Genomic DNA, 24,447 nt, shown 5'->3' with positions numbered 1-24,447 from the left:
AAACACTGTACTAAACACTTGGGCGAGCATAACGTAACAATATAACACACACATTCCCTGCCCACAACGAGCTTAAAATGAACTATTTTCAAAGGCTTTCTAAGCTCCCTTTTCCTCCAGGAGGCTTTCCAGATTAATTTTTATTCCCCTTATCTGATATTTCACAATTCCTATTTCAGTAATTACATTCCACAATTAGGTAAGTACTTTCAACCTCTGGGGCACTGCCTTCATACTCTCATACTTCCTCCTACCTGTAATTTATCTTGGTGTCTGTTCCTCTCTAGACCGTAAGGTCCTTAAAGGCAGGGATTGTGTTTACAAACTCTCTTGTGCTCTTCCAAGCGCCGAGTACAATGCCCTGCACACAGGAGGTGCTCACTAAATACTATTTACCGATTGAGACTGATTAGGAATCAGAGGGGGGGAGGGCAGCATCTACATTAGAATGGGCTGACAATGGAAGCAAAAGCAATATGCTCAATTTGCTACTTAAGTTGCTCGTTAAAGCATTTTAACCAACCCACCACATAACTTTTTACCCACTGAAAGGAACCTTCCTATCCTAGGCAAATGGGCCACCTGAAATTCCCAGGACAACTATTAACATGCTAAGCTCACCACACAACATGTATGGAGAGAACCTCAGGTTGAGTGAAACTTCCCAAAGAGCCAGGGGATGGGATATTCTGCGGGCTTTGCCCAGCCCTCCTGGATCAGAATTCCAAATCCCTACAGGGTTTCTTCTTCAGCCTTCTAAACCTCTGGAGACAGACAACGATCAGGGTATTCAAAGCCCAAGAAATTCCTGATCTCTCTACGATAATACGAGAGAGTTAACAGATCTGATCTGGATTTTGAACTGACAATCCCGTTCACAAACGCCAAATCACTTTTCCCACTTACTCCAACGCTCAAGTTCTCGGTAACATTTTTGATGACCTCCATTCAAAGCAACGATATGCAAAATTAAGTTTTCCAAGTCTATCTGAGATTTCCAAGTAGCACAGCACTCAAAGGCACGGATCCTAGATGTGTCCCGGGTTCTACCATAGGCATCGCTCAAAATACACAGTGTTAAATTCTAATACTTACTTGCTGATTCCCCAAGGTGTGCAACTCCAAAGAGGTCAGAACGAAAGAAAGCAGCCCATAGACACACATACAAGCAGTGCTGTTTGTACACTGTAAGACAAAAAGAACGATAATAATAAATGTGGCTATGCTGCTTCCCGTAGTCCGTTGATGACACTAGAGAATAACGAGCCCCGTGCATCCCCGCCCCCGACTCAGCATCTTGGAATCTTGGAGGAAGAGAATCTGAGATCCTATAGCTTTCCCATCCACTGGCTATAGTGTCTGATTAATGGGAATGAGGAAAAAGTGGGCAACAGTACATTCCATAATGAGTCCTCGTCCAACTGCAAGGCGAGATCATTTTCAAATAAATCACTATTTATGTGGGGAAGGGTGGGGGGACCCCATCCCAGTCCAAAGAGAGGTTGGAGGCTCTTGCCTAGCTGACGGGACGGCTGTGGCTAGCCAAGCTGCTCCGGTCACTCCACGGGGATGAGGGCCACCACAGCTGTGGGAGCTGGACTTCCAGACCTGCTCATCCCACTCTCTGGAGAGGGCTGACTGTTTTCCATCAGGGTCCCAAAAGGCCCAGGGTAATGACTGTGGGATCTATCAGTTCTCTGAAGCCCGTCCCCTCCCAGTCCTCACTCTTCCTTAAAGACACCTCAGTCCCCTTTTCGCTCCCTCACTTCCAGTGGGAAGTTGGCTCTGCTGACACCGTATCAGCAAGGAAGGCCAATGGGACGAGTAAGGCGAGTGACCCAAATTCCCTTTCTACCCAGGTAAGGCAGATTCAGCTCCACCTCCAGAGACAGGATCCTCGGGGCTGCTCTCTTACCTCGCTACACAGGAGCAGTGATTAAGCCCAAGAACCTTCCGCCGACACCCAGGCCAGATGGAAATTCAACATACAGGATCACCGGCCAATCTGTTTTCCCTACCTGTAACTGGTTTTAATGTCTATCTCCCCACCTAGACTTGTAAGCTCCTTGTGGGGCAGGGATCTTGCCTACGCACTCTGTTGTACTATGCTCTTCCAAGTATTTAGTATAGTGCGCTGCACACAGTAAGAACTCAATAAATCTCCTTATTGATGGATTGATCGTTTGACTGAGGAACGGAACTCCCCAATGCTCACTCCCAGAGACCGCGGAGAGACTCACGTTATTCCCTCCGCTGGCCAGAGACCGAAGGAGCCGGGTGAGGTACTGGAAGACATTGAGCTGAATGGCCGTGCTGCCCATCCGCCTGATGGCGCTGCTTGTCTCTTCGGGATTGAGGGTGTGGCGGAGCAGGGCCCAGGCCAACAGCACAGGGGCTTGATGGGATATGTCCCCGAAGGTCAACATCAGACGATCCATATCCTAATCGTGAGAGACGACACACACCTACATCAGTGGAGTGGGAGCAGACTAGACTACCCGGCTCTGCCACCTGTCTGCTGTGTGACCTTGGGAAAATCACTTCGCTTCTCTGTGACTCACTCACCTCATCTGGAAAATGGGGATCGAGACTGTGGGACAGGGACTTTGCCCAACCCGATTTGCTTGTTTCCAACCCAGAGCTTAGTACAGTGCTTGGCACATTGTAAGCGCTTAACAAATACCATTACTATTATTATTACTATTATGATTAAAATACAGAATCTATCATAGCACTGGGGCATCAGCCGAGCCTAAACACAAAATAAACCTTCATGCTAACTCTTAATTACTATTACTACCGATAACAATCATAAGAATAACAACAACAACTGTGGTTATTTGTTAAGTGCCTTCTATGTTCCAAGAACTGTACTAAGTGCTGTGGTAGATATGAGATCATCAGGTCCCACGTGGGGCTCACTGCCCATGTAGGAGGGAGAACAGGTCCTGAATCTCCATTTTGCCGATGAGGAAGCTGAGGCACAGAGAAGTGAAGTCACTTGCCTATGGTCACAGGGCAGGTAAGTGGCGAAGCCTAGAACCCTAGTCCTCTGTCTCCCAGGCCCACGTTCTTTCCATTAGGCCAAGCTGCAATTAAACGTCACTGCCTAAATCAGATGTCAAAGAAGCTGGTTTCTTAGGGAGAGTGCAGTTACTCCAGCCTCGGTGAACAGGCTCCTTGCTGGTCATCCTAAACCTCCCTCTAATCGCAGACACATCAGGGTATCAACAGCACTCTGTTAGATCATAAGCTCCCCGAGGGCAGCGACCACGTCTCTTACTCAATTCTACTCTCTCGAGCACACGGTGCTCCGTGCATACTACACACTCACTAAATACAACCGACTGAATGACTAGCCAAATCACTGGCTTTAAGCTTCCTCCCATCAGCCAACTCCCTTGCCAACTATCTTTCCCCTTTTCCTTTACATTCCAGCCTGTTCTCTGCTCTTCCCACACAAATCTCCCAATATCTCCTGCATCTGACTCTCCCACCACCACCTATTCATTGCTCCAGCCAATCCCCTCCGCTTCTTTTTTTTTTTTTTTTACGGCATTTGTTAAGCACTTTCTATGTGGCAAACACTGTTCTAAGCTCTGGGGTAGACAAAGGATAATCGGATTGGACTCAGTCCCAGTCCCACATGGGGCTCACAGTTGAAGAGGGAGAACATGTATTTAATCCCCATTTTACAGTTGAGAAAACTGAGGCACAGAGTAGTTACGATTTGCCCAAGGTGACACAGCAAGCAATTGGCAGAGCCGGGATTAAAACCCACGTCCTCTGACTCCCAGGTCTGTGCTCTTTCCACTAGACTACTTCTTCAAACTGCATTCACTCTCTCCCAAAGACCCTATTCTACAGTCCCATCTCCTCTAGGAAACCTTTTCAGACCAACCCTGCATTCACCCCGGGACCAATGCTGCACTTTACGTACAGATTTGAGATTTTTGTCATTTTAAAGCAACACTTGTGGTCTCTTTGCTAACTGTTCTGTTCTGCTTATTTTGCTTATGGGGCCCCTATTACCCTGCAGGCCCCTCAAAGTCAGAGACCCAATGGTATGCTTCAGTGTAATTCCCTAGGCCTTTCAGGGAATTACACATAGCGCTCCAAACAAACTACTGATGACACTACCTGACAGATGAGCCCATCCTGGGCAAATTGATGAAGCTCCATTCTATCATCCAAAGCGCACTTGTGTAAGGAATCTATATCCATGCCCTCCACCAGGATCAGAGCGCTGAAGTAGCTGGAGAAAAGAAAATTCAATGTTAGATAATTAAACCGTGTGTTCTGGTTGGAGGTGCAGAAAAGGGCAGGATTTGGAAAAGTATTAGGAGAAAACCCATAAGTTAACAGTTGAGCTAAAATGTGATCTAGAGGGAGGCAAACGCTTCATCTCTAAACTGCTCCATGATCTAAAACACACTTTTCGAGTTTGTTACCCTGTTAGTAAAATGGAAACTATATTTTCCCCCTCATTTCAGATCATGCCTAAGTACTCTGACCTCCCAGATTTTTTTTAATGGCATTTGTTAAGTACCTATGATGTGCCAGGCACGTACTGAGCACTGGGGTAGATTCAAGATAATCGTGTTGGACACAGTCCCTGTCCCACACAGGACTCACAGTCTTAATCTCCATTTTCCAGGCACACAGAAGTGAGTGACTACCCGAGGTCAAAGAGCAGACAAATGGCAGAGAAGGGATTGAAACCAGATCCTCTGACTCCAAGGCCGTGCTCTTTCCACTAGGCCACACTGCTTCTCAAGAAGAGGGGACACTCAGGAGACCACCGTTGTTGTCGGCTAAGAAGCACAATGCTATAATTACCTCCCCTCCCATCTCTTCTCTCCGCCCGCGCTATCTGATGGGAGGGCTTACCCAATCCGTTCCACAAAAGGGTCCATGCTCTCATCTACCAGGTGCCTGTTGGTCTGCCTGCAGCCAAATCCTTGCTCTTTAAACATCTTGGTTAACACCAGAAGGTCAGCGGGCATCATCTCAAAGTAGGCGTAGTAAAGAAAGATGATTTCCAGGAGCATCGACTGCTCGCGCAGGCACTGGACAAACCAGCGGGACACCTGGCGTTCCGTCTGTGTGCATACACACAAGTTCACAGAACGAAAAACAACAACAACAAAAAAACTGAAATCAAGAAGAGAGCCTCGAAAGATGATTTAGTCTGTTCCTTTCCTCTCTGTAACTTATAATGATGATGATAATAATAATAACTATGGTATTTAAGTGCTTACTATATGCCAGGCTCTGTACACAGCACTGGGGTAGATAGAAGATAATCGGGTTGGACCCAGTCCCTGTCCCACGTAGGGCTCACGGTCTTAACCCCCATTTTACAGATGATGTAACTGAGGCCCAGAGAAGGGAAGTGACTTGCCCCAGGTCACATAGCAGACAAGTGACAGAACCAGGATTAGAATTCAGGTCCTTCTGCCTCCTAGGCCTGTACTCTATCCACTAGGCCACACTGATTCTCCATAAGAGAGTCCTCTGCCACACTTGATAACTTTTGCGGTCCAGAACCTTTGCGGTCTGAAAGCAAAGGCTATCCTAGACAGTACGCTGAGACTTTTAAGATTACAATAAAAGCTAAAGGAGAAAGCCACGACCTCAACTAGGAAATGGCACTGAAGAAGAAGAGATTGTGGGTCCCAACAGTTATCACTAAGGGGTCCTTTTAGGCTACCCAAAAATAATTTGGGTGAATGAGGCCAGGGAGAAGGGACAAATGGCTAACCTGGTGACTGATAATAATGAAAATAATGCCGATGTTGACAGTGATGATAATAGTAATAACAGTAATGATTAACTGTGGTATTTGGTAAGTGCTTACTATGTTCCAAGCACTGTACTAAGTGCTGGGGTAGTACAAGATAATCAAGTCCCACATGGGACTCACAGTCAAAATAGGAGGGAAAACAGGTATGGAATCCCGATTTTCGACACGAGGGAATTGAGGCGCAGATATCTATGCCCAAGCAGCAATTAAGATCTCAAGAAAACACGATATCCTCTCAGATTCAGTGGAAATTGGGTCTTTTTTTCCATCCAGCCACCTCCTGGCTGGAAGCATGAAATTCATGGGCTGCGAACCTCACAGTATCTCGAGGTCTTTGGAGAAGAGCTATAGAAGTCACCAAGGTAATGCAAAACTTCATTGCTCTGGGGGCAAAAGGGCTTCATATCTGTCAGACGATCACTTTCCCCACCTTCCAAGCCTTAGTGAAGACACATCTCCTTCAAGAGGCTTTCCCCAACTAAGTCCTCAATTCCTCTTCTCCCACTCCCTTCTGCATCACCCTGACACTTGGATCTGCACTCTTTATTCCCCCCTCCCTCAATCCCCACGGGATTTATGTACATATCCGTAATTTACGGGAATCTCTACCAATTCTGTTCTGGGGTACTCTCCCGAGCACTTACGACAGTGCTCTACACACAGTAAGCACTCAGTAAATACGACTGATTGACTGACTGACTCTCCTACAAGCTGGACCAGGACAAAACAGCCACATACCATGAGATTTCCATGGGTCTCCCACGTTGGCGCTTCGGTTCTGTACAGCTCTTCAAACTGCTGTCGGTATTTTAAAACCAGTTCCTTCTCCAGCTTATCAACACACTCTGAGTACTCCACCTTCAAAGGTAAAACGGCAGTTTACACGTACACTGATAGGCGTGCAAGACGAAAGTACCAACCCACTCACGTGCAGCGAATCCCTGTGTCTGCGGAGAACGTGATGTAGTGCGAGGAGACAGAGAGAAGACAGAACTTACTCTGTAAGGGTGCCTCTCATCCTGGAAGTATGTGAGTAGATGCAGGACACAGCGCAGAATACAGGTCCTTTCCTCATAATAATAATCTGCAATCTGAAAACACCAGAAGCCTCACTATTGCTCCCACATGTAGGTGTCATTTGTTCCAGGAAAATAGGGTATAGCAAGGGAGTTCGGGGCTAGAGGCTCCAGCTCTGAAAGAAACTGGGCTCAAACTAAAAGAAACCAAGCAGGGGACAGAAATCTGAAAAAGTCATAAACCAAGAGTCTGGGCACAAATCGCACAGCGAGTGGGCAGGTCATACTATTTACTCATGAGCATTTTTCTATCTGACATTGTGCTTAATTCTCTTTTTGAGAGCTACTACTAAACTGGCAGTGCTCTGAGGAAAAAAATAAAGTGCTATCCCACTGTAGGTAGATACATGACCTGAACCACAGAGGATCACTGGAAACCCTGAGCAACACAAAAGAAATTCCTGCGAATTACTTTTTTTAATGGTATCAGAAGAGGACCTATTTCACAGTTCATGGTCATTCTGTTAAAGAGAAATTCTCCATCAAGTATGGAATTGGCCAGCCCCCAGCCTGAAAGAAAGCTGGGGAGGGCCAGGGCAAGGGGACTGTTGCTAGGGCAATGGAGAGAGCAAAGGAACCAAAAAACTCTCTCTGCAGTCTCAGTCCTAGGGCAAAAAAATTATCACATCAATGGGCAAAAGAAAAAAAATGCTCACTACACAACAGTGCATAACATTCCCTCATTGCCAGGAAGAGGTAATAAACTGGCTACAGTTTCTTCCCCAGCAGCAAGTAAAAAGCCCAGAAGCGACTGGCCGTCGGAACTCTCCCAGAGGACAAGCTAAAGCATACGCCAGCTAATTTTATCACCGAGAAAGAAACCGGGAAACCATTACTGACCTTCAGGATCAGAGCCTGGCTTTGCCTCTCATCTTGGAGGACCGTCTGGAAGGAAATTATGCGAGAAGAAAAGAACACGACTTAGTAGCGGCCAGCATGGAACACCGGAAGCCGGGCCAGACATTCAGGGCATCATCTCCCTTGCTAAGACCGGTGACTTTAGACCTGTGATCAGTGACCATCCACCAGCCTCCCTCTCCTACAGGTGACTGGGCTTTCCCCCATCTTGTCAGCCTTCCCTCCGCCCAGCTCCGCTCTGGGCAATCCCAGTACCCAATCTGGCGATATTTTCTCCGGCTTAGCAGCAGGCGAGGCCACAAGGCAGCAGCTGACAGCGGGCAATGCCACAGGGTGATCTGCTGTCCTCTCTGGAGTAGCAAATACTGCCAAACCCCCAAACTACACTGGGGGGGGGGTCCCCCCCGATGAGCCAGAGGGAAGGGAAAGAGGTGGGACTTGAACACAAACTGCTCACCTTCAGTGAATCCCGAGTGCCCCTGTAATCCTCTTGAAGAAAACACTGGAGCAACTGTACACTCTGCTCTTCATCCAGTCCCTGGACCAAGGAGAGTGGGAGGCAACAAGAGACAGAAATAACCACATCAGCCAGGCACTTCATTAACTTGTCCAGAGGCCCTCCCTTTGGAATAAACAGAGGCTAAGTAATGAACAAGATTCCAACTTTTAAAAAATAAATAGATCAAACGGCAAAAGATATTTTGGGACGCCAAGAAAATTACATTGCTTGGCCGTTCTGAAGAGTAAACACAGACTAACGAGTTCCTTCCACTTCAGCTACAAGAAGAGGGGGAATAATGAAACCAAACCTTTCCCAATCTGTTCCTGTCAGGAACACTTCAACTTTGCCATATACACAGACAGGGTGAAAAGCAAGATTAAAATGATTAAGCTGATTTTTTAAAAAAATGATTCATGCTTCAGAATGTTCATGAAAATAAGACACATACGTATCTACAAACTTACCAGTTCTAAAAATACAGTATATTAAAGAAAGGTTAACCCCAAAATTTTACCACCAAGACAGGGAAAAGCAAGAGAGTACAAGGGAGAGACTGCAGTTAGGAACCAACCCTTCACCCAGTTTTCAAACAAAAGAGAAGCAGCATGGCCTAGTGGATACAGCACGGGTCTGGGAGATGCAGGACCTGGGTTCTAATCCCAGCTCCGCCGCCTGTCTGCTGTGTGACCTTGAGTAAGTCACTTCACTTCTCTGTGCCTCCCTTCAGTAAAATGAAGATTAAGACTGTAAGCCCTTTGTGGGACGCCAACTGTATGCAGCCTGATTATCTTGTATCTTCCCCTGTGCTTAGAACAGTGCCTGAGACATAGTAAGCACTTCACAGGAATCATTGGAAGAAAAAAAAACCAAATAAACCATAAATGATAAGCACATTTGGCGCTAGGCCCCTCTTGGCCACACTTCCTGCTGAGGGGCATGAATTGGATTGCCGCTGATTTTTACTTACCAAAAACTTGCTGATCCTCAAGCCCAGTTCCTTCAGTGGGGGGGCAACGTCTTTATTAGCTTTCACTTTTTCTTCTGAACTTGAACTATAGAAAGAACAAAAAGATTTACTTTTTCCATGCCTCTCAGAGTTGAGGGCACTTCTGGGTTTACAGCAAAACTCTGGCATCATTTTCCCATAAATCTTCCTGCACTATGTACACAGTGTGGAAAACTCAAGCTGTCAAATACACGCTGTCCCGGCTCCTTCTCTCTTTCAGCAAAAGGTGAGAATAAGAGAAAATCAGCTGAAAATTAGAGTGTTCCTAGGGCCCAGCTCACTGCCTCTAGGCAAGTAAATTACTCCCATCATCTACGACAAATGGACATCTCAGCTTTTCTTGAAGAGCTCCAGGGAGAGGGACTTCACAGTGTCCCTGAGTAATTTGGCATTTGATCACATGGGTATTTAAGTAGCTCCTACTTATATACAACCTCCTTGTGGGCAGGGATTCTGTTTCACCACTTTATTGTAGTATACTCCCTCAAGTTTAGTTCCTCTTTCTTCAAAGCCCTATTGAAGGCATGGCTCCTCCAAGAAGCCTTCCCTGACTAAAGCCCTCCTTTCCTCTTCTCCCAATCTGCTCTGCATCACCTTGTCTTGCCCCCTTTACACAACCCCCACCTAGCCCCATAGCACTTATGAACATACCTATAATTGATTTATTTCAATTAATGTCTGCCTCCCTCCCTAGGCTATAATGAAGTCATAGGCAGGGAATCTATCTGTTTATTGTTATACTCTCCTCTGCACACAGTAAGTGCTCAATAAATACGACTAACTGACTGCTCTGGCACACTGATAAGCATTCAATAAATATCACTGATTGAGTGATGAACCGATGGGTCTGCTTTTGAATCTAAACTTCGTGCTTCCTCCCGCCTGCCATCCTGAGTCCTCTCTGACCCGTACAGTCCAGCACAGCACAGGGACTCATGTGACCCCAATGTTGGACGCTTCATGGGACTCTACGGATCGGGCCAACGGCACAACCAAATGTTGCCATGGCTCCAAACAGAGGGTCAATTCTCTACCTGGGAGGTTTGTAGTAGGAAAGCCCTTCGAGCAGCCGCTGCCAGTGTTTATTCAATTCTGCCTCAATCTGATTCTGGAAGAGAAAACAAGGCAAAATGACAATTTCAAGTCTCCAACGGAGGTGTCGGTTGCTTGACCTAAGCTTGGAAAAGAGGAATAGGATGAAGAGGAAAAGAATTGCACTTAGCTTCCCAATTTCTGGGGCTATTCCTTAGGCTAAGGAATGCCCTTTGAGCATTTGAGAAGCAGCGTGGCTCAGTGGAAAGAATCCGGGCTTTGGAGTCAGAGGTCATGAGCTCAAATCCCGGCTCTGCCACTTGCCAGCTGTGTGACTGTGGGCAAGTTGCTTCACTTCTCTGTGCCTCAGTTACCTCATCTGTAAAACAGGGATGAAGACTGTGAGCCCCACGTGGGACAACCTGATTCCCCTGTGTCTACCCCAGCGCTTAGAACAGTGCTCTGCACATATTCATTCAATAGTATTTATTGAGCGCTTACTATGTGCAGAGCACTGTACTAAGCGCTTGGAATGAACAAGTCGGCAACAGATAGAGACGGTCCCTGCCGTTTGACGGGCTTACAGTCTAATCGGGGGAGACGGACAGACAAGAACGATGGCAATAAACAGAGTTGAGGGGAAGAACATCTCGTAAAAACAATGGCAACTAAATAGAATCGAGGCGATGTACATTTCATTAACAAAATAAATAAGGTAATGAAAATATATACAGTTGAGCGGACGAGTACAGTGCTGAGGGGATGGGAGGGAAGGGGGGAGGAACAGAGGGAAATAGGGGGAAAAGAGGGTTAAGCTGCGGAGAGGTGAAGGGGGGGTGGTAGAGGGAGTAGAGGGAGAAGAGGAGCTCAGTCTGGGAAGGCCTCTTGGAGGAGGTGAGTTTTAAGTAAGCGCTTAACAAATACCAACATCATCATCATCAGGGTGATATTCACCCTGCCCTCAACCCCACAGCAATTAAAGTGCATATCTTTATATACTATAATAATTTATATCAGTCTCCTCCTCTCCACTGTAGGCTAGCTGTGGGCAGGGATCATTTTTATTAACTCCATTGTATTATGCAGTCCTATGTGCTTAAAGTGCTCAGTTAATACCATTGATGATGATGATTGAGGAAGCAGATTAAACTACTTGTGACTTCTCTAAGTCACCTCGACCAGCATAAAAAGACTGGAGTACAGAAACACGAGGAGCGAAAAATACCAGAAAAAAGTGTTTGTGATTTGGGTGGGTAGGGGGTGGAGTGGGAGATGTCTAGAAGATTACTTAGCGGGGTGAAGGAAGAGATCCTGTAACACAAAAGGACTGTAATTCTCTTCCACTCTCACTCTGTATCAGACGGCTTTTTATATAATTATCACCCACAGAACCTAGTGAAACCACAAACTTACCAGTTCCCTTAAAGCTGATCTTCCAAGTAGAATTGTCCACAGTTCTCTGCTACTCCTAGAGAGGAGAAATCCAGTAAGTTATCTTATACTTTTCATTCATGGTAATTGACATCATCTTAAGCTCAGTTTAGAGAAGCAGCGTAGCCTAGTGGATGGGGCCTAGGAGTCGGAAGGACCTGTTTTCTAATACTGGCTCCACCGCTTATCTGCTGTGTAACCTTGGGAAAGCACCTAACTTCTCTGTGCCTCAGTTACCTCATCTGAAAAATGGGGATTAAGAATTCAAGCGCTTAGTACAGTGCTCTGCACATAGTAAGCACTCAATAAATACTACTGAATGAACTGTGAGCTCCATGTGGGACAGGGACTGTGTTCGACCTGATTAGTTTGTATCTACCCCAATGTTTAGTACAGTGCCTGGCACATATGAGCACTTTACGAATACTATATATAAAAAAAAAATGACCAGCAGGTCTACCACCAAGAACAAGGAATCCATCAACATCATCACTGATATTTATTGAGAACTCTGTGCAGAGCACTGTACTACACACTGGGGAGAGTCTAATACAACAGATTTGGCAGACAAGCTCCCTGCCCACGACAGATTTACAGTCTAGAGGGGAAGAGCGGCGTTCATACAAAAATACATAACATAAAAGATAAATAATTTAAGTGCTGTGGCATTGAGGGTGGGACAAGTATTAAATGCTCAAAAGCAATCAAATATCTAATGATTAGATCCAGATCCCTAAAGGGAATTTCTAACACGTCTGCAGTAACTTTTAAGTTGTGAAAGATGGGAGACTCAGAAAATTTTCTAACAAAGGTTGTGAAAATCTCAATACTTTAAAGACACAAGTTTAATACTTCGTTTGAACATAAATCCCTCAAAAACCAAGCCCACATCTTTTGTTTATTCTGCTTTTGAGTACAGCACCTACCTCACCTCACTTCTCTACAACCCAGCCCGCATACTTCGCTCTTCTAATGCCAACTTACTCACTGGACCTCAATTTCTTCTATCTCACGGCCCACCACTTGTCTTCATCCTGCCTCTGGCCTGGAATGCCCTTCCTCCTCATATCGGACAGACATTACCCTCCCCACCTTCAAAGCCTCACTGAAGGCGCATCTTCTCCAAGAGGCCTTCCCTGACTGAGCCCTCATTTCTTCTTTTCCCACTCGCTTCTGTGTCGCCCTGCTCCCTTTATACACCCCCTTCGGCCCCAGAGCACTGATGAACATATCTGCAATTTATTTATATTAACGTCTGTCTCCCCCTCTAGACTGTAAGCTTGACAGGGGCAGGAAATGTGTCATATTGTTGTGATGTACTCTCTCAAGCATTTAGTACAGTGCTCTGCACACGTGTATATATATATATATATAATTAATTGATAGCACCAAACATTTGGAAACAACTCAATGAGGGCTTTTGTGGGAGTTTAATAAATATTAATTGATGATTACGTGTCTGGTTTGCCTTGGGAAAACCCCTGAAACTATTAGGTCCAAAGGCTTTGTTAGTACTGCTTATATTGTGATCTTCTCAACTTGTGTTCACTTAGTGTCTCTATTCAACAAACAGGTGAATCACAGACTTTACCTCATTTATTCTCATAAATAGAAGGTGGGTACTGGGAGAGTGTTCAAGCATTTAGTACAGTGGTTGCATGCAGGAAGCACTCAATAAATACCACTGTATTAGTTGATTATTACTATGCCCATTATAAACCCAGGGAAACTGAGGCACTAATTTCAGAGGATTAGTGATGCCCCAATTCACACCGTCCATCAAGGCAAAACTACGAAAAGAACCCAGCTCTACACAATGCATGCTGCCCAGTTCAAGAGACAATTTAACATTCCACAGCTGAATTAAAATAGGTTGCTGAGGCAGGTTACAGAATCACTTTTCCCTGGAGATACCAATCTGACATCTTAAGAACAGTTTAGATTCCTTGAAGAAGAAGGGGCCAATTAGGTTTCTACAATTCTGTACGGGGGCGCAAAATTGGGGCAGAGTCTCAGTTACAGTCTTAGAAAATGGTCCCTCTGATAATAATAATAATAATAGTATTTGTTAAGTGCTTACTATGTGTTACACACTGTTCTAAGTATTGGAGTAGATACAAGATAATCAGGTTGGACATGGTCCCTGTCCCACATGGGGCTCAGTCTTCATCCCCACTGTACAGATGAGGAAACGGAGGCACAGAGAAGTTAAGTGACTAGCCCCAGGTCACAGAGCAGACATGGCAGAGCCGGGATTAGAATCCAAGTCCTTTGACTCCCAGACCCGTGCTCTTTCTACTAGGCCAGGCTGCTTTTCTGATCACAGTGAATACTTTCCACCAAGACAATAAATAAAAGCTGCCTGCTGCTCACACAACCTTTGGCTCCACGGAGGCGGCGAGGCACCCCTTGAATGAACTGAGATTTCAGTTTGGCTCCAGAAGACTTCTAAGCAGCAGTTTTATTTTTGTTTAGCACAGAGGCATCACTCAGCTTTCCAAAAACATACCAGCAGAAATACAAAGAAGGCATCACGGCCAACCCTTGGATCACCTCACCAAGAGATGTTCTGACTTGGTTTTAGAGCCGCCTTGCTTTTGCATGGCTTCATCTCACCTTTACATCTTCGGAAGCTTTCCGTCAGAGGCCCCCACTGGACACCTCAATCATTTTCACGTCACCCCTGGGTGGTAGAGTGATCGTTTTAGGAATAAAACCCTCAGGCCTCCGGACTCAGAGTCCTGGGCTCTGGTCACTTGGAGAAAGAAGCTGCCATCCCGCCAACCTTGAAAGCTAAGGTCTCTAACAGAAACTAAAGGTAATTCTACGACCAGTTCATCGTGGCTCAGTGGAAAGAGCCCGGGCTTGGGAGACAGAGGTCATGGGTTCGAATCCCGGATCTGCCGCTTGTCAGCTGGGTGACTGTGGGCAAGTCATTTCACTTCTCTGGGCCTCAGTGACCTCATCTGGAAAATGGGGATGAAGACTGTGAGCCTCAAGTGGGACAACCGGATTCCCCTGTATCCCCCCCCCAGTGCTTAAAACAGTGCTCTGCATATAGTAAGCGCTTAACAAATACCAACATTATTATTATCGGGCTTCTGTGGTTGAGATTAGTAGGCTCCCTTAGGTTAACGAGCCCTCTCTCCGGCTTGACCCCTCCTACCTCACCTTGCTATTCCCCGACTCTAATAAAAACTGCATATTTCGTTCCTCTATTGCTAGTCTATCTCGACGCCCACCGATCTCTTGCCCACGTCCTGCCTCTGGCCTGGAACGCCCTCCCTCCTCTTCTCCGACGGACAATGACTCTCCCCACCTTCAAAGCCTTACCGAAGGCCGTCTCCTCCAAGAGGCCTTCCCTAAGCCCCCCGCTTTCCTCTTCCCCCACTCCCTTCTGCATTTCCCTGACTTGCACTCTTTGTTCTTCCCCGCTCCCAGCCCCACAGCACTTCCATACATATCTGTAATTTATTTATTTATATCAATGCCCGCCTCCTCCTCGAGACCATAAGCTTGCCGTGGGCAGGGAATGTGTGTATTGTTATAGTGTACTCTCCCAAGCACTTAGTACAGTGCTATGCACACAGTAAGCGCTCAATAAATAGGACCGAATTATGGACTGCCTCTTTTGGCCGCACTGAGCTGCGCTGTCCCTCCCTCGGCTTCCAAGAGAACAGCGCGTGCCTCGACCTGCCAGAAGCGAGAGCAGCTTCAAAGGCAAAACAGAAGCGGGCGTGTTTCTGGGGGGCACCAATAAACAGGAGCTGGAGACGGTGGCCACAAGCCGCCAGGAACCTAACTGCTATATAAACTGGCAGAGTTGGCTAAAGGGAGGTTACCAGTCAGACCCTCGGTACCCGGCTGGGATGTTCGTGGGCATGACGCGGGCGGGAAGGTTGCTGCTAGATGATGGGGCCGGAGGAGGAGACCCAAACAGTAGCTGGACTTTCAGCCCAAGTAAAAAGGAGCAGAACGCATGGGCATCAGCAAAGGGGCCAGATCCCAGTATGGATCAGGGACTGGGGGGTGCTCTGGGGGGCAGAGAGGGGTGGGACTGTGGGGTCACGTCACCTCAGAAAAACTGGGGGTCCTCTGACAAGGAGGACGGGACACTCGTCCCCCCGCGGAGGGGGGCAGAGATGGGGAAAGATGCCCATTCTCCAAGGAGGGAAATTCAGGAGGGAGATTGGAAAAGCTCTGCCCGTGAACTCGTTGTGGGCAGGGCACGTGTCTCCCAATTCTGCTATACTGTACCCTCTCAGGCGCTTAATACAGCACTCTACCCCCAGTAAACGCTCAATAAATACCATTAATTGATGGAGGAACTCGGGATGGAGGGAGGGAAGACAAGGCTCCTCCAGTGTATGAGCTCTTGGTGGGCAGGGACTGTCCCTATTGTACTTTCCCCAGCGCTTAATACAGTGCTCTGCGCACAGTAAACGCTTAATAAATAAGACTGAATGAATCTCGGCAGTGGGGTGAGGGCGAGGTGTCGGGGAAGAGTGTTGTCCATAGGGGTCTCGAGACCCGAGGGGCTTGTGAGGGAATAATAACTGTGGTATTGGTGAAGGGCTCAGTAGGCGCTGTTCTAAGCACTGGGGAGCCCGTTGTTGGGTAATAATAATAATAATGGTATTTCTTAAGCGCTTACTATGTGCTGAGCACTGTTCTAAGTGCTGGGGTAGATACAGGGTAATCAAATTGTCCCATGTGGGGCTCACATTTTTTAATCCCCATTTTTACAGATGAGGTCAGAGGCACAAAGAAGTTAAGTGACTTGCCCAAGGTCACACAGCAAATGGCAGAGCCGGGATTAGAACCCATGACCTCTGACTCCCAAGCCCAGGCTCTTTCCACTACACCACACTGTTTCTCTGAGGGACTGTCTCTATCAGCTGCCGAATTGTACTCTCCCAAACGTTTAGTAAGAATAATAATAATAATAATGACGGTATTTGTTGAGCGCTTACTATGTGCAAAGCACTGTTCTAAGCGCTGGGGGGGGGAATAGGAGGTGATCAGGTTGACCCATGTGGGGCTTACAGTCTTCATCCCCACTTTCCAGATGAGGTCACTGAGGCCCAGAATAGTGAGGTGACTTACCCAAAGTCACCCAGCTGACAAGCGGCGGAGCCAGGATTAAAACTCACAACCTCTGACTCCCCAGGCCGGGCTCTTGCCACTGAGCCACATTGCTTCCTCAGTGCTCTGCACCCCCTAAGCGTTCAATAAACACGACTGACTGAACGAATAATAATAATAACGTTGGTATTTGTTAGGCGCTTACTATGTGCCGAGCATCGTTCTAAGTGCTGGGGGAGAAACAGGGTCATCAGGTTGTCCCACGTGAGGTTCACGGCCTCCATCCCCATTTTCCAGATGAGGTCACTGAGGCCCCGAAAAGTGAAGTGACTTGCCCACAGTCACGCAGTTGAGAGGTGGCGGAGCCCGGGATTAGAACCCACGACCTCTGTCTCCCCAGCCCGGGCCCTTGCCACTGAGCCACACTGCTTCCACAGTGCTCTTTTCCCCCGTAAGCACTCAATAAGCGCTCAATACATACGATTGAGTGAATAATAATAATGTCGGTATTTGTTAAGTGCTTACTATGTGCAAAGCACCGTTCTAAGCGCTGGGGGTGTTACAAGGCTGTCCCACATGGGGCTCACAGTCTTCGTCCCCATTTTCCAGATGAGATCACTGAGGCCCCCGAAAAGTGAAGTGACTTGCCCACGGTCACGCCACTGAGAGGTGGCGGAGCCCGGGATTAGAACTCATTATGTGCCAACCTCATCACCTTGTATCCCTCCCCCAGTGCTTAGAACAGCGCTTGGCACAGAGCAAGTGCTTAACAAGCACCATCATTATTCTTGACTCTGCTCCTTGTCTGCTGTGCGACCTTGGGCGAGCCGCTTCACTTCTCTGAGCCTCAGTTCCCTCATCTGTAGAATGGGAATGAAGACCGTGAGCCCCACGTGGGACAAGCCGATTACCTTGTCCCCAGTGCTTAGAACAGTCCTCTGCACATAGGAAGCGCTTAACAAATACCATTATTATTATTATATGGGAAGCAGCATGGCTCAGTGGAAAGAGCCCGGGCTTGGGAGTCAGAGGTCATGGGTTCGAATCCCAGCTCTGCCACTTGTCAGCTGGGTGACTGTGGGCAAGTCACTTCTCTGTGCTTCAGTTCCCTCATCTGTAAAATGGGGATGAAGACTGTGAACCCCACGTGGGACCACCTGAGTCCCCTGCATCTCCCCCAGCGCTTAGGACAGTGCTCTCCACATAGTAGGCGCTTAACAAATACCAACATTATTATTATTATTATTCTCTGTGCCTCATCTGTAAAATGGGGATGAAGACGGTGAGCCCTACGTGGCACCACCTGAGTGCCCTGCATCTCCCCCAGCGCTTAGGACAGTGCTCTCCACATACTAAGCGCTTAACAAATACCGACATTATTATTATTATTCTCTGTGCCTCAGTCCCCTCATCTGTAAAATGGGGATGAAGACTGTGAGCCTGCCTTGGGACCACCTGAGTCCCCCGTCTCTCCCCCAGCGCTTAGAACAGTGCTCTGCACAGAGTAAGCGCTTAACAAACACCAACATTATTATTCTCTGGGCCTCAGTTCCCTCACCTGTAAAAAGGGGATGAAGCCTGGGAGCCTCACGTGGGACCACCTGAGTCCCCTGTCTCTCCCCCAGCGCTTAGAACAGTGCTCTGCACATAGCAAGCGCTTAACAAACACCCACATGATTACCTATTATTATTAAGAGGGGGGGATGAGTGAATGAGTGAGTGAATGAATGGCGAGGGGATGAGTGAGTGAATGAATGACAAGGGGGTGAGTGAGTGAATGAATGAATGGCGAGGGGATGAGTGACTGAGTGAATGAATGGCGAGGGGGTGAGTGAGTGAATGAATGGCGAGGGGATGAGTGAGTAAATGAATGACGAGGGGGTGAGTGAATGAATGAATGGCAAGGGGATGAGTGAGTTAGTGAGTGAATGGCGAGGGGATGAGTGAGTGAGTGAATGAATGGCAAGGGGATGAGTAGTGAATGAATGAATGGCGAGGGGATGGGTGGGTGAGTGAATGAATGAATGAATGGTGAGGGGATGGGTGAGTGAGTGAATGAATGAATGGCGAGGGGATGGGTGAGTGAGTGAATGACCGGGGGGGGTGAGTGAGTGAAAGAATGAATGGCAAGGGGATGAGTGAATGAGTGAATGAATGGCGAGGGGATGAGTGAATGAATGAATGAATGGCGAGGGGATGAGTGAGTGAATGAATGGTGAGGGGATGAGTGAGTGAGTGAATGCCGGGGGGGGGTGAGTGAGTAAAAGAATGAATGTCAAGGGGATGAGTGAGTGAGTGAATGAATGAATGGCGAGGGGATGAGTGAGTGAATGAATGGCGAGGGGATGAGTGAGTGAGTGAATGAATGGGGAGGGGATGAGTGAGTGAGTGAATGAATGGCGAGGGGGTGAGTGAGTGAATGAATGAATGGCGAGGGGATGAGTGAGTGAATGAATGGTGAGGGGATGAGTGAGTGAGTGAATGACGGGGGGGGGGGGGGTGAGTGAGTAAAAGAATGAATGTCAAGGGGATGAGTGAGTGAGTGAATGAATGAATGGCGAGGGGATGAGTGAGTGAATGAATGAATGGCGAGGGGATGAGTGAGTGAGTGAATGAATGGGGAGGGGATGAGTGAGTGAGTGAGTGAATGAATGGCGAGGGGGTGAGTGAGTGAGTGAAAGAATGAATGGCGAGGGGGTGAGTGAGTGAGTGAATGTCGAGGGGATGTGCGTGAGTGAATGAATGTCGAGGAGGGCGCCTTCGGGGAGGGTCCCGCCTCGGCCCGTGTGTGAAGACGAGCGCGGCCCCTGGCTTCGTCCCCGTCCCCCGCACCCCCGGTGGAGGGGCCGGTCCTTCCCGCCGCCGCCGCCGCCGCCGCCATCCCCGTGGCCGCCCTCAGGCCCGGCGCCAAACGGTACCTCACGCAGAGCCCTCGGCCTCCGCCCGCCGCCGCCGCCGCCGCCGCCGCCGCCATCTTCCCGCCCCCGCTGCCCACGTGACCGCGCGCGCGCCCCGCCCCGCGCGCGTCACGTGCCCCGGGAGGGGGCGTGGCCGGGCCGCCCGTTGGCCTCGGGGTCACGTGGGACGGAGGCGGCCTCCAAGATGGCCTGAGGGGGCCCGAGGCGGGTCGTTCCGCCATGACGGGGCCCCCCGGAGGCGGCGGGGCGGCGGTGCTGGCCGAGGCGGCCGTGGTGTTCGGCGTGGTGCTGTGCGTCCACGCCGCGGTGTGGGACCGCTACTCGTGGTGCGCCGTGGCGCTGGCGGTGCAGGCCTTCTACGTGCAGTACAAGTGGGACCGGCTGCTGCGGGCCGGGAGCGCCGTCTTCCAGTTCCGCACGACGGCCAACAGCGGCCTGCTGCCCGCCTCCATGGTCATGCCCCTGCTGGGGGTGGCGATGAAGGAGCGGTGCCGGCTGGAGGGCCACGAGCACCTGGAGCGACTGGGCGTCGTGGTGGCGGCCACGGGCATGGCGGTGGCCCTCTTCCTCTCCGTCCTGGCCCTGGGCATCTCCCGCCCGGTCCCCGCCAACACGTGCGTCGTGGCCGCCTCGGCCGGCGGCGTCATCGTCTACGTCCTCAAGCGCTCCCTGGCCGTGGCCGAGGTCATCGAGGTCCTGGAGGTGCTGCTCATCTTCGTCTACCTCAACATGATCCTGCTCTACCTGCTGCCCCGCTGCTTCACCCCCGGCGAGGCCCTGCTGGTCCTCGGGGCCGTCAGCTTCGTCCTCGACCAGCTCGTCAGACGCTCGCTCGCCGTCCCCCGAGGGGACCCCGTCGACTTCTTCCTCCTGGTGTCCGTGGCGGGGCTGGTCCTCCTGGGCGTGGTCCTCAGCGCCCTCTTCGTCTTCGTGGACTCCGCCACCTGGACCGCCTCCCTCTTCTTTCACCTGACGACGGGCGCCCTGGTCTTGGGCGTCGTCCTGCCGTGGCTCGGCCACCTGCTGCGCCGCAACCCGCTGCTCTGGCTGGTCGAGTTCCTGCTCCGGACGCCGACGCGGATCCGCCTCCTGGCCTACTGGGCGCTGCTGGCCGCCGCGGCCTGCGGCCTGGTGTGGCTGCAGAACTCCAAGAGGTCGTCGGCCGAGTCCAAGAAGTACCGGGCCTCCACCGTCACCCGCAAATACTTCCACTGCCTCGTGGTGGCCACCTACGTCCCGGGCCTCGTCCTCGACCGGCCGCTGCTCTACGTCGCGGCCGTGCTCTGCCTGGCCGCCCTCGTCTTCCTGGAGTACGTGCGCTTCTTCCGCATCAAGCCCCTGGGCCAGACCCTGCGGAGCCTGCTCTCCCTCTTCCTGGACGAGCGAGACAGCGGCCCCCTCATCCTGACTCACATTTACCTGCTGCTGGGACTGTCCTTCCCCGTGTGGCTCTTCCCCAGGCCCTGCCGCCTGGTCGGGGCCGCGGCCCTGGTCCCGTATTCCGGCGTCCTGGCCGTGGGGGTGGGCGACACCGTCGCCTCCGTCTTCGGGAGTACCGTGGGGGAGATCCGCTGGCCGGGGACCAAGAAGACCTTCGAGGGGACGATGACGTCCATCTTCGCGCAGATCATCGCCGTGGCTCTGATCCTCATCTTTGACAGCGGGGTGGAGCTCGACTCCGGCTACGCCTGGATTCTGGGCTCCATCGCTGGGGTCTCCTTGCTGGAAGCCTACACCTCCCAGATCGACAATCTCCTCTTACCTCTCTACCTCCAGATACTGCTGATGGTTTAGGTGACCGGCGGGGACGGGAGGGAGGGGAAACAGAGAGGGAACAGATGGACCGTTCACGGCCATGAGCCGTTTGCATTCCCTCAGCAGCCTTGTGGCAGAAGGCGAAAATAGCTCTAGCACTACATTGAATTTAAATTAAAAAAAAAAAAAGGATTTAAAGCTTTTCCTGGCTTAACCCTTTTTTTTTTCTTTCCTCTTGTTTGGGCAGGGAATGTGCCTGCTAATTCTGTTGTATTGTGCTCTTCCAGGCGCTTGGCGCAGCGCTCCGCACATAGTGCTCAATAAATACCGCTGATCAAATCGACTGAATTTTTTTTTTCATCATTATTTAAGCGCTTACTGTGTGTCAGGCGCTAGTTTGAGAGCTGGGGAAGATACAGGTTGATCAGGTCGGGCCCGGTCCCTGTTCCACGTGGGACTCACAGTCTAGATAGGAGGGAGAAGGGGGGATTGAATCCCCATTCTACAGGTGAAGACACTGAGGCACAGAAAAGTTAAGTGGCTCGCCAGGACACACATCAGTCGATTGGCAGCGCCAGGTTCGCACCCGGGTCCTCTGACTCCCGGGCCCGTGTTCTTTTCACTGGGCCCTGCCAAACGAATTGTCATCTCTGATTCCTTGGAGCAGCTTACAGCTGTGGGCTTCCGGTGACAGTTCTGCTTCTCACGGGCTTTCTGTTAGTGCCCTCCCCCGAATAGATCATTGAAACAGGGGAGATGGTCCAGAGAGGGAATCAGGGTGTATCGTGGTCAACCCCACTCGAGTCTTGCAGACAGGAGTCCCTACTACTCCTCTGTGGCGTGAGTTGAAAGCTGTCCACCTCGTGACTAATTTATTTCATCTTGCTGCCTAGGAAACCCTGGGGGAGGATGAGCAGTAAGATCAATGAAAAGTCCCCTAGTCGTACTGCTAGGGTTTACTCTCTGAAGCTATCTCTTGGAAGATTAAGTGGGGTGGGATTAGAAATGAACATGGAACAGAAGTTGAGTTTCTCATTTTCTTGCTTTAATTTCTCCAAATGGTCATGGTGTCCAGACTGAGCCAAGCTGGTAGGGCTGACTGGACTCCACTTGGGGGGACAGAATGGGTCAGGTTGGATGACAGGCTTCGAGGAACTGGCAAAGGTGGGAGGGACGAGAAAATAGGGGTGCCGGCCCCAGATGGACAGAGGGGCAGGGTGATAGTGGGGCTCTGGCCCTCCCTGTGGACTCTGGAGTCTGCTCCCTTAGCCTCTTAGGAGCTGCAGTTTGGGACTGCTCAGGCCGCTTTCCCTCCAGGACCTGGCAGAGGACCCTGCTGGGCGGAAGAAGCGGTTCCCCCAAAGTCAGGGAGAGCTACCAGCCAGAAGGGAACCCCGGGTAGGTAAGGACTAAGCTTGGGCTCCATCCCACAGGGTCCGTGGCTTTTAGTCTCCCAGACCCAGCCCCCTACTGAGGGCTGAAGAAAGGCAGGTCACTGAGGGGTGGCCCACACCTCTTCCGTTCCGAGAGTTTTCAAGTCAGAGGGGAACATGACTTCTGGCAAGCAATGTCCCTGTGGCTTCTAATGGAGAATGATGCCAGCATGCAAATCCTAAGGGTCACCTGGGACCAACAGCCCTCAAGGACTACAGCACACAGGTGGTCACCTCCACTTAGAGTCCACCCTGCGGCTTGGTTCAGGGCGGGTCTGCTTGGGCCAGGGAGGACTGGGACCTTAGTCTTTCAATGTAGACAGTAGTATTGTGGGGGTCTCCCGCCACCCACCAGCTCAGGGGTTGCAGGAAGAGAAAAAAATGTTGGTATTTGTTAAGTGCTTACTATGTGCCAAGCACTGTTCTAAGCGCTGGGGTAGACACAAGGGAATCAGGTTGTCCCACATGGGGCTCACAGTCTTCATCCCCATTTTACAGATGAGGTAACAGGCACCGAGAAGTGAAGTGACTTGCCCAAAGTCACACAGCTGACAAGTGGCCGAGCTGGGATTCAAACCCACCACCTCTGACTCCAAAGCCCGTGCTCTTTCCACTGAGCCACGCTGCTTCTCTAGAAGTAACCTATGACCCTGTGGGGCTGGGGGTGGTGGGGGGGGGGGGGGGGGGCGGCAACGAGAGGAGGAGGAAGAAGTCATTGCTTCTGGCAGCTTCCGAGTTGGAAAACCGTTGGGGAATATTATTAGGGAACGTCCTGGTAGCTCAAAGTTCATTTTTCTAGACTAATTAAAGGCTCAGTACTGACCCCCCAGAGAACACTTACAATGAGCAGGAAACAGGCCTGCTGTGTGGGTCTAAAGGGCTTTTCCAAGGCAAGTCCATGATTTGAAGTAGGCTCACTTTGGAAAAGAGGAAACTGAGGCTCAGGCCAGTGATGCCACGTAAGCAGAACCAGGACAGGCAGAGATTTGGGCTCGATGGATACTGCAAAAGTTGCATCTACCTTATTTTTGCCCCTGGCATATCCCTGTGAGTCACGAGTAGCTTTCATAAAGCCTCAGGCACAACAAAATATCTGCTCCATTTCCCTGCGTCATTGCCTGGTTTCATACCAAGCGTGAGGGTCAATTATAATAAAATAAATATAATAGTTATGGTATTTGTAAAGAGCTTACTATGTGCCAGGCACTGTACTAAGCACTGGGGTGGATACAAGCAAACCGATTGGACGCACTTCCTGTCCCTTGTGGGGCTCAAAGTCTCATTCCCCATTTTACAGATGAGGTAACTGAGGCACAGAGAAGTTAAGTGACTTGTCCGAAGTCACACAACAGGCAAGTGGTGTAGCCGGATTAGAACCCATAACCTTCTGGAGAAGCAGCGTGGCTCAGTGGAAAGAGCATGGGCTTTGGAGTCAGGGCTCATGAGTTCGAATCCCAGCTCTGCCACTTGTCGGCTGTGTGACTGTGGGCAAGTCACTTAACTTCTCTGTGCCTCAGTTCCCTCATCTGTAAAATGGGGATTAAG

At 49.8% G+C, this 24,447-nt stretch overlaps 2 protein-coding genes across 2 annotated transcripts in view; one reads left to right on the top strand and one right to left on the bottom strand.

Moving 5' to 3' along the window:
• Window positions 1–19,770, bottom strand: part of NUP188 (nucleoporin 188) — a 43,606-nt gene extending 23,836 nt beyond the window's left edge. The window contains exons 1-12 of the mRNA XM_029063061.2: window positions 19,715–19,770; window positions 11,694–11,748; window positions 10,283–10,356; window positions 9,210–9,294; window positions 8,198–8,278; window positions 7,723–7,767; window positions 6,805–6,897; window positions 6,545–6,664; window positions 4,891–5,102; window positions 4,141–4,255; window positions 2,241–2,441; window positions 1,096–1,185 (exon numbers count right to left, since the gene is read on the bottom strand). Of these exons, the coding sequence (XP_028918894.1) occupies window positions 1,096–1,185; window positions 2,241–2,441; window positions 4,141–4,255; window positions 4,891–5,102; window positions 6,545–6,664; window positions 6,805–6,897; window positions 7,723–7,767; window positions 8,198–8,278; window positions 9,210–9,294; window positions 10,283–10,356; window positions 11,694–11,748; window positions 19,715–19,770 (1,227 nt within the window). The remainder of the gene's footprint in view (window positions 1–1,095; window positions 1,186–2,240; window positions 2,442–4,140; window positions 4,256–4,890; window positions 5,103–6,544; window positions 6,665–6,804; window positions 6,898–7,722; window positions 7,768–8,197; window positions 8,279–9,209; window positions 9,295–10,282; window positions 10,357–11,693; window positions 11,749–19,714) is intronic.
• A 91-nt stretch (window positions 19,771–19,861) lies between these two features.
• Window positions 19,862–21,671, top strand: DOLK (dolichol kinase). Its single transcript, XM_001517921.6, has one exon. The coding sequence runs from the start codon at window positions 19,934–19,936 to the stop codon at window positions 21,506–21,508; it is 1,575 nt and encodes a 524-aa protein (XP_001517971.3). The 5' UTR covers window positions 19,862–19,933; the 3' UTR covers window positions 21,509–21,671.
• The last annotated feature ends 2,776 nt before the right edge of the window (window positions 21,672–24,447 follow it).

Source organism: Ornithorhynchus anatinus, chromosome 4, assembly GCF_004115215.2.
Source record: "Ornithorhynchus anatinus isolate Pmale09 chromosome 4, mOrnAna1.pri.v4, whole genome shotgun sequence".
In the NCBI taxonomy this organism is placed as follows: Eukaryota; Metazoa; Chordata; class Mammalia; order Monotremata; family Ornithorhynchidae; genus Ornithorhynchus; species Ornithorhynchus anatinus.
This window is presented reverse-complemented; position numbering and strand designations above follow the sequence as displayed.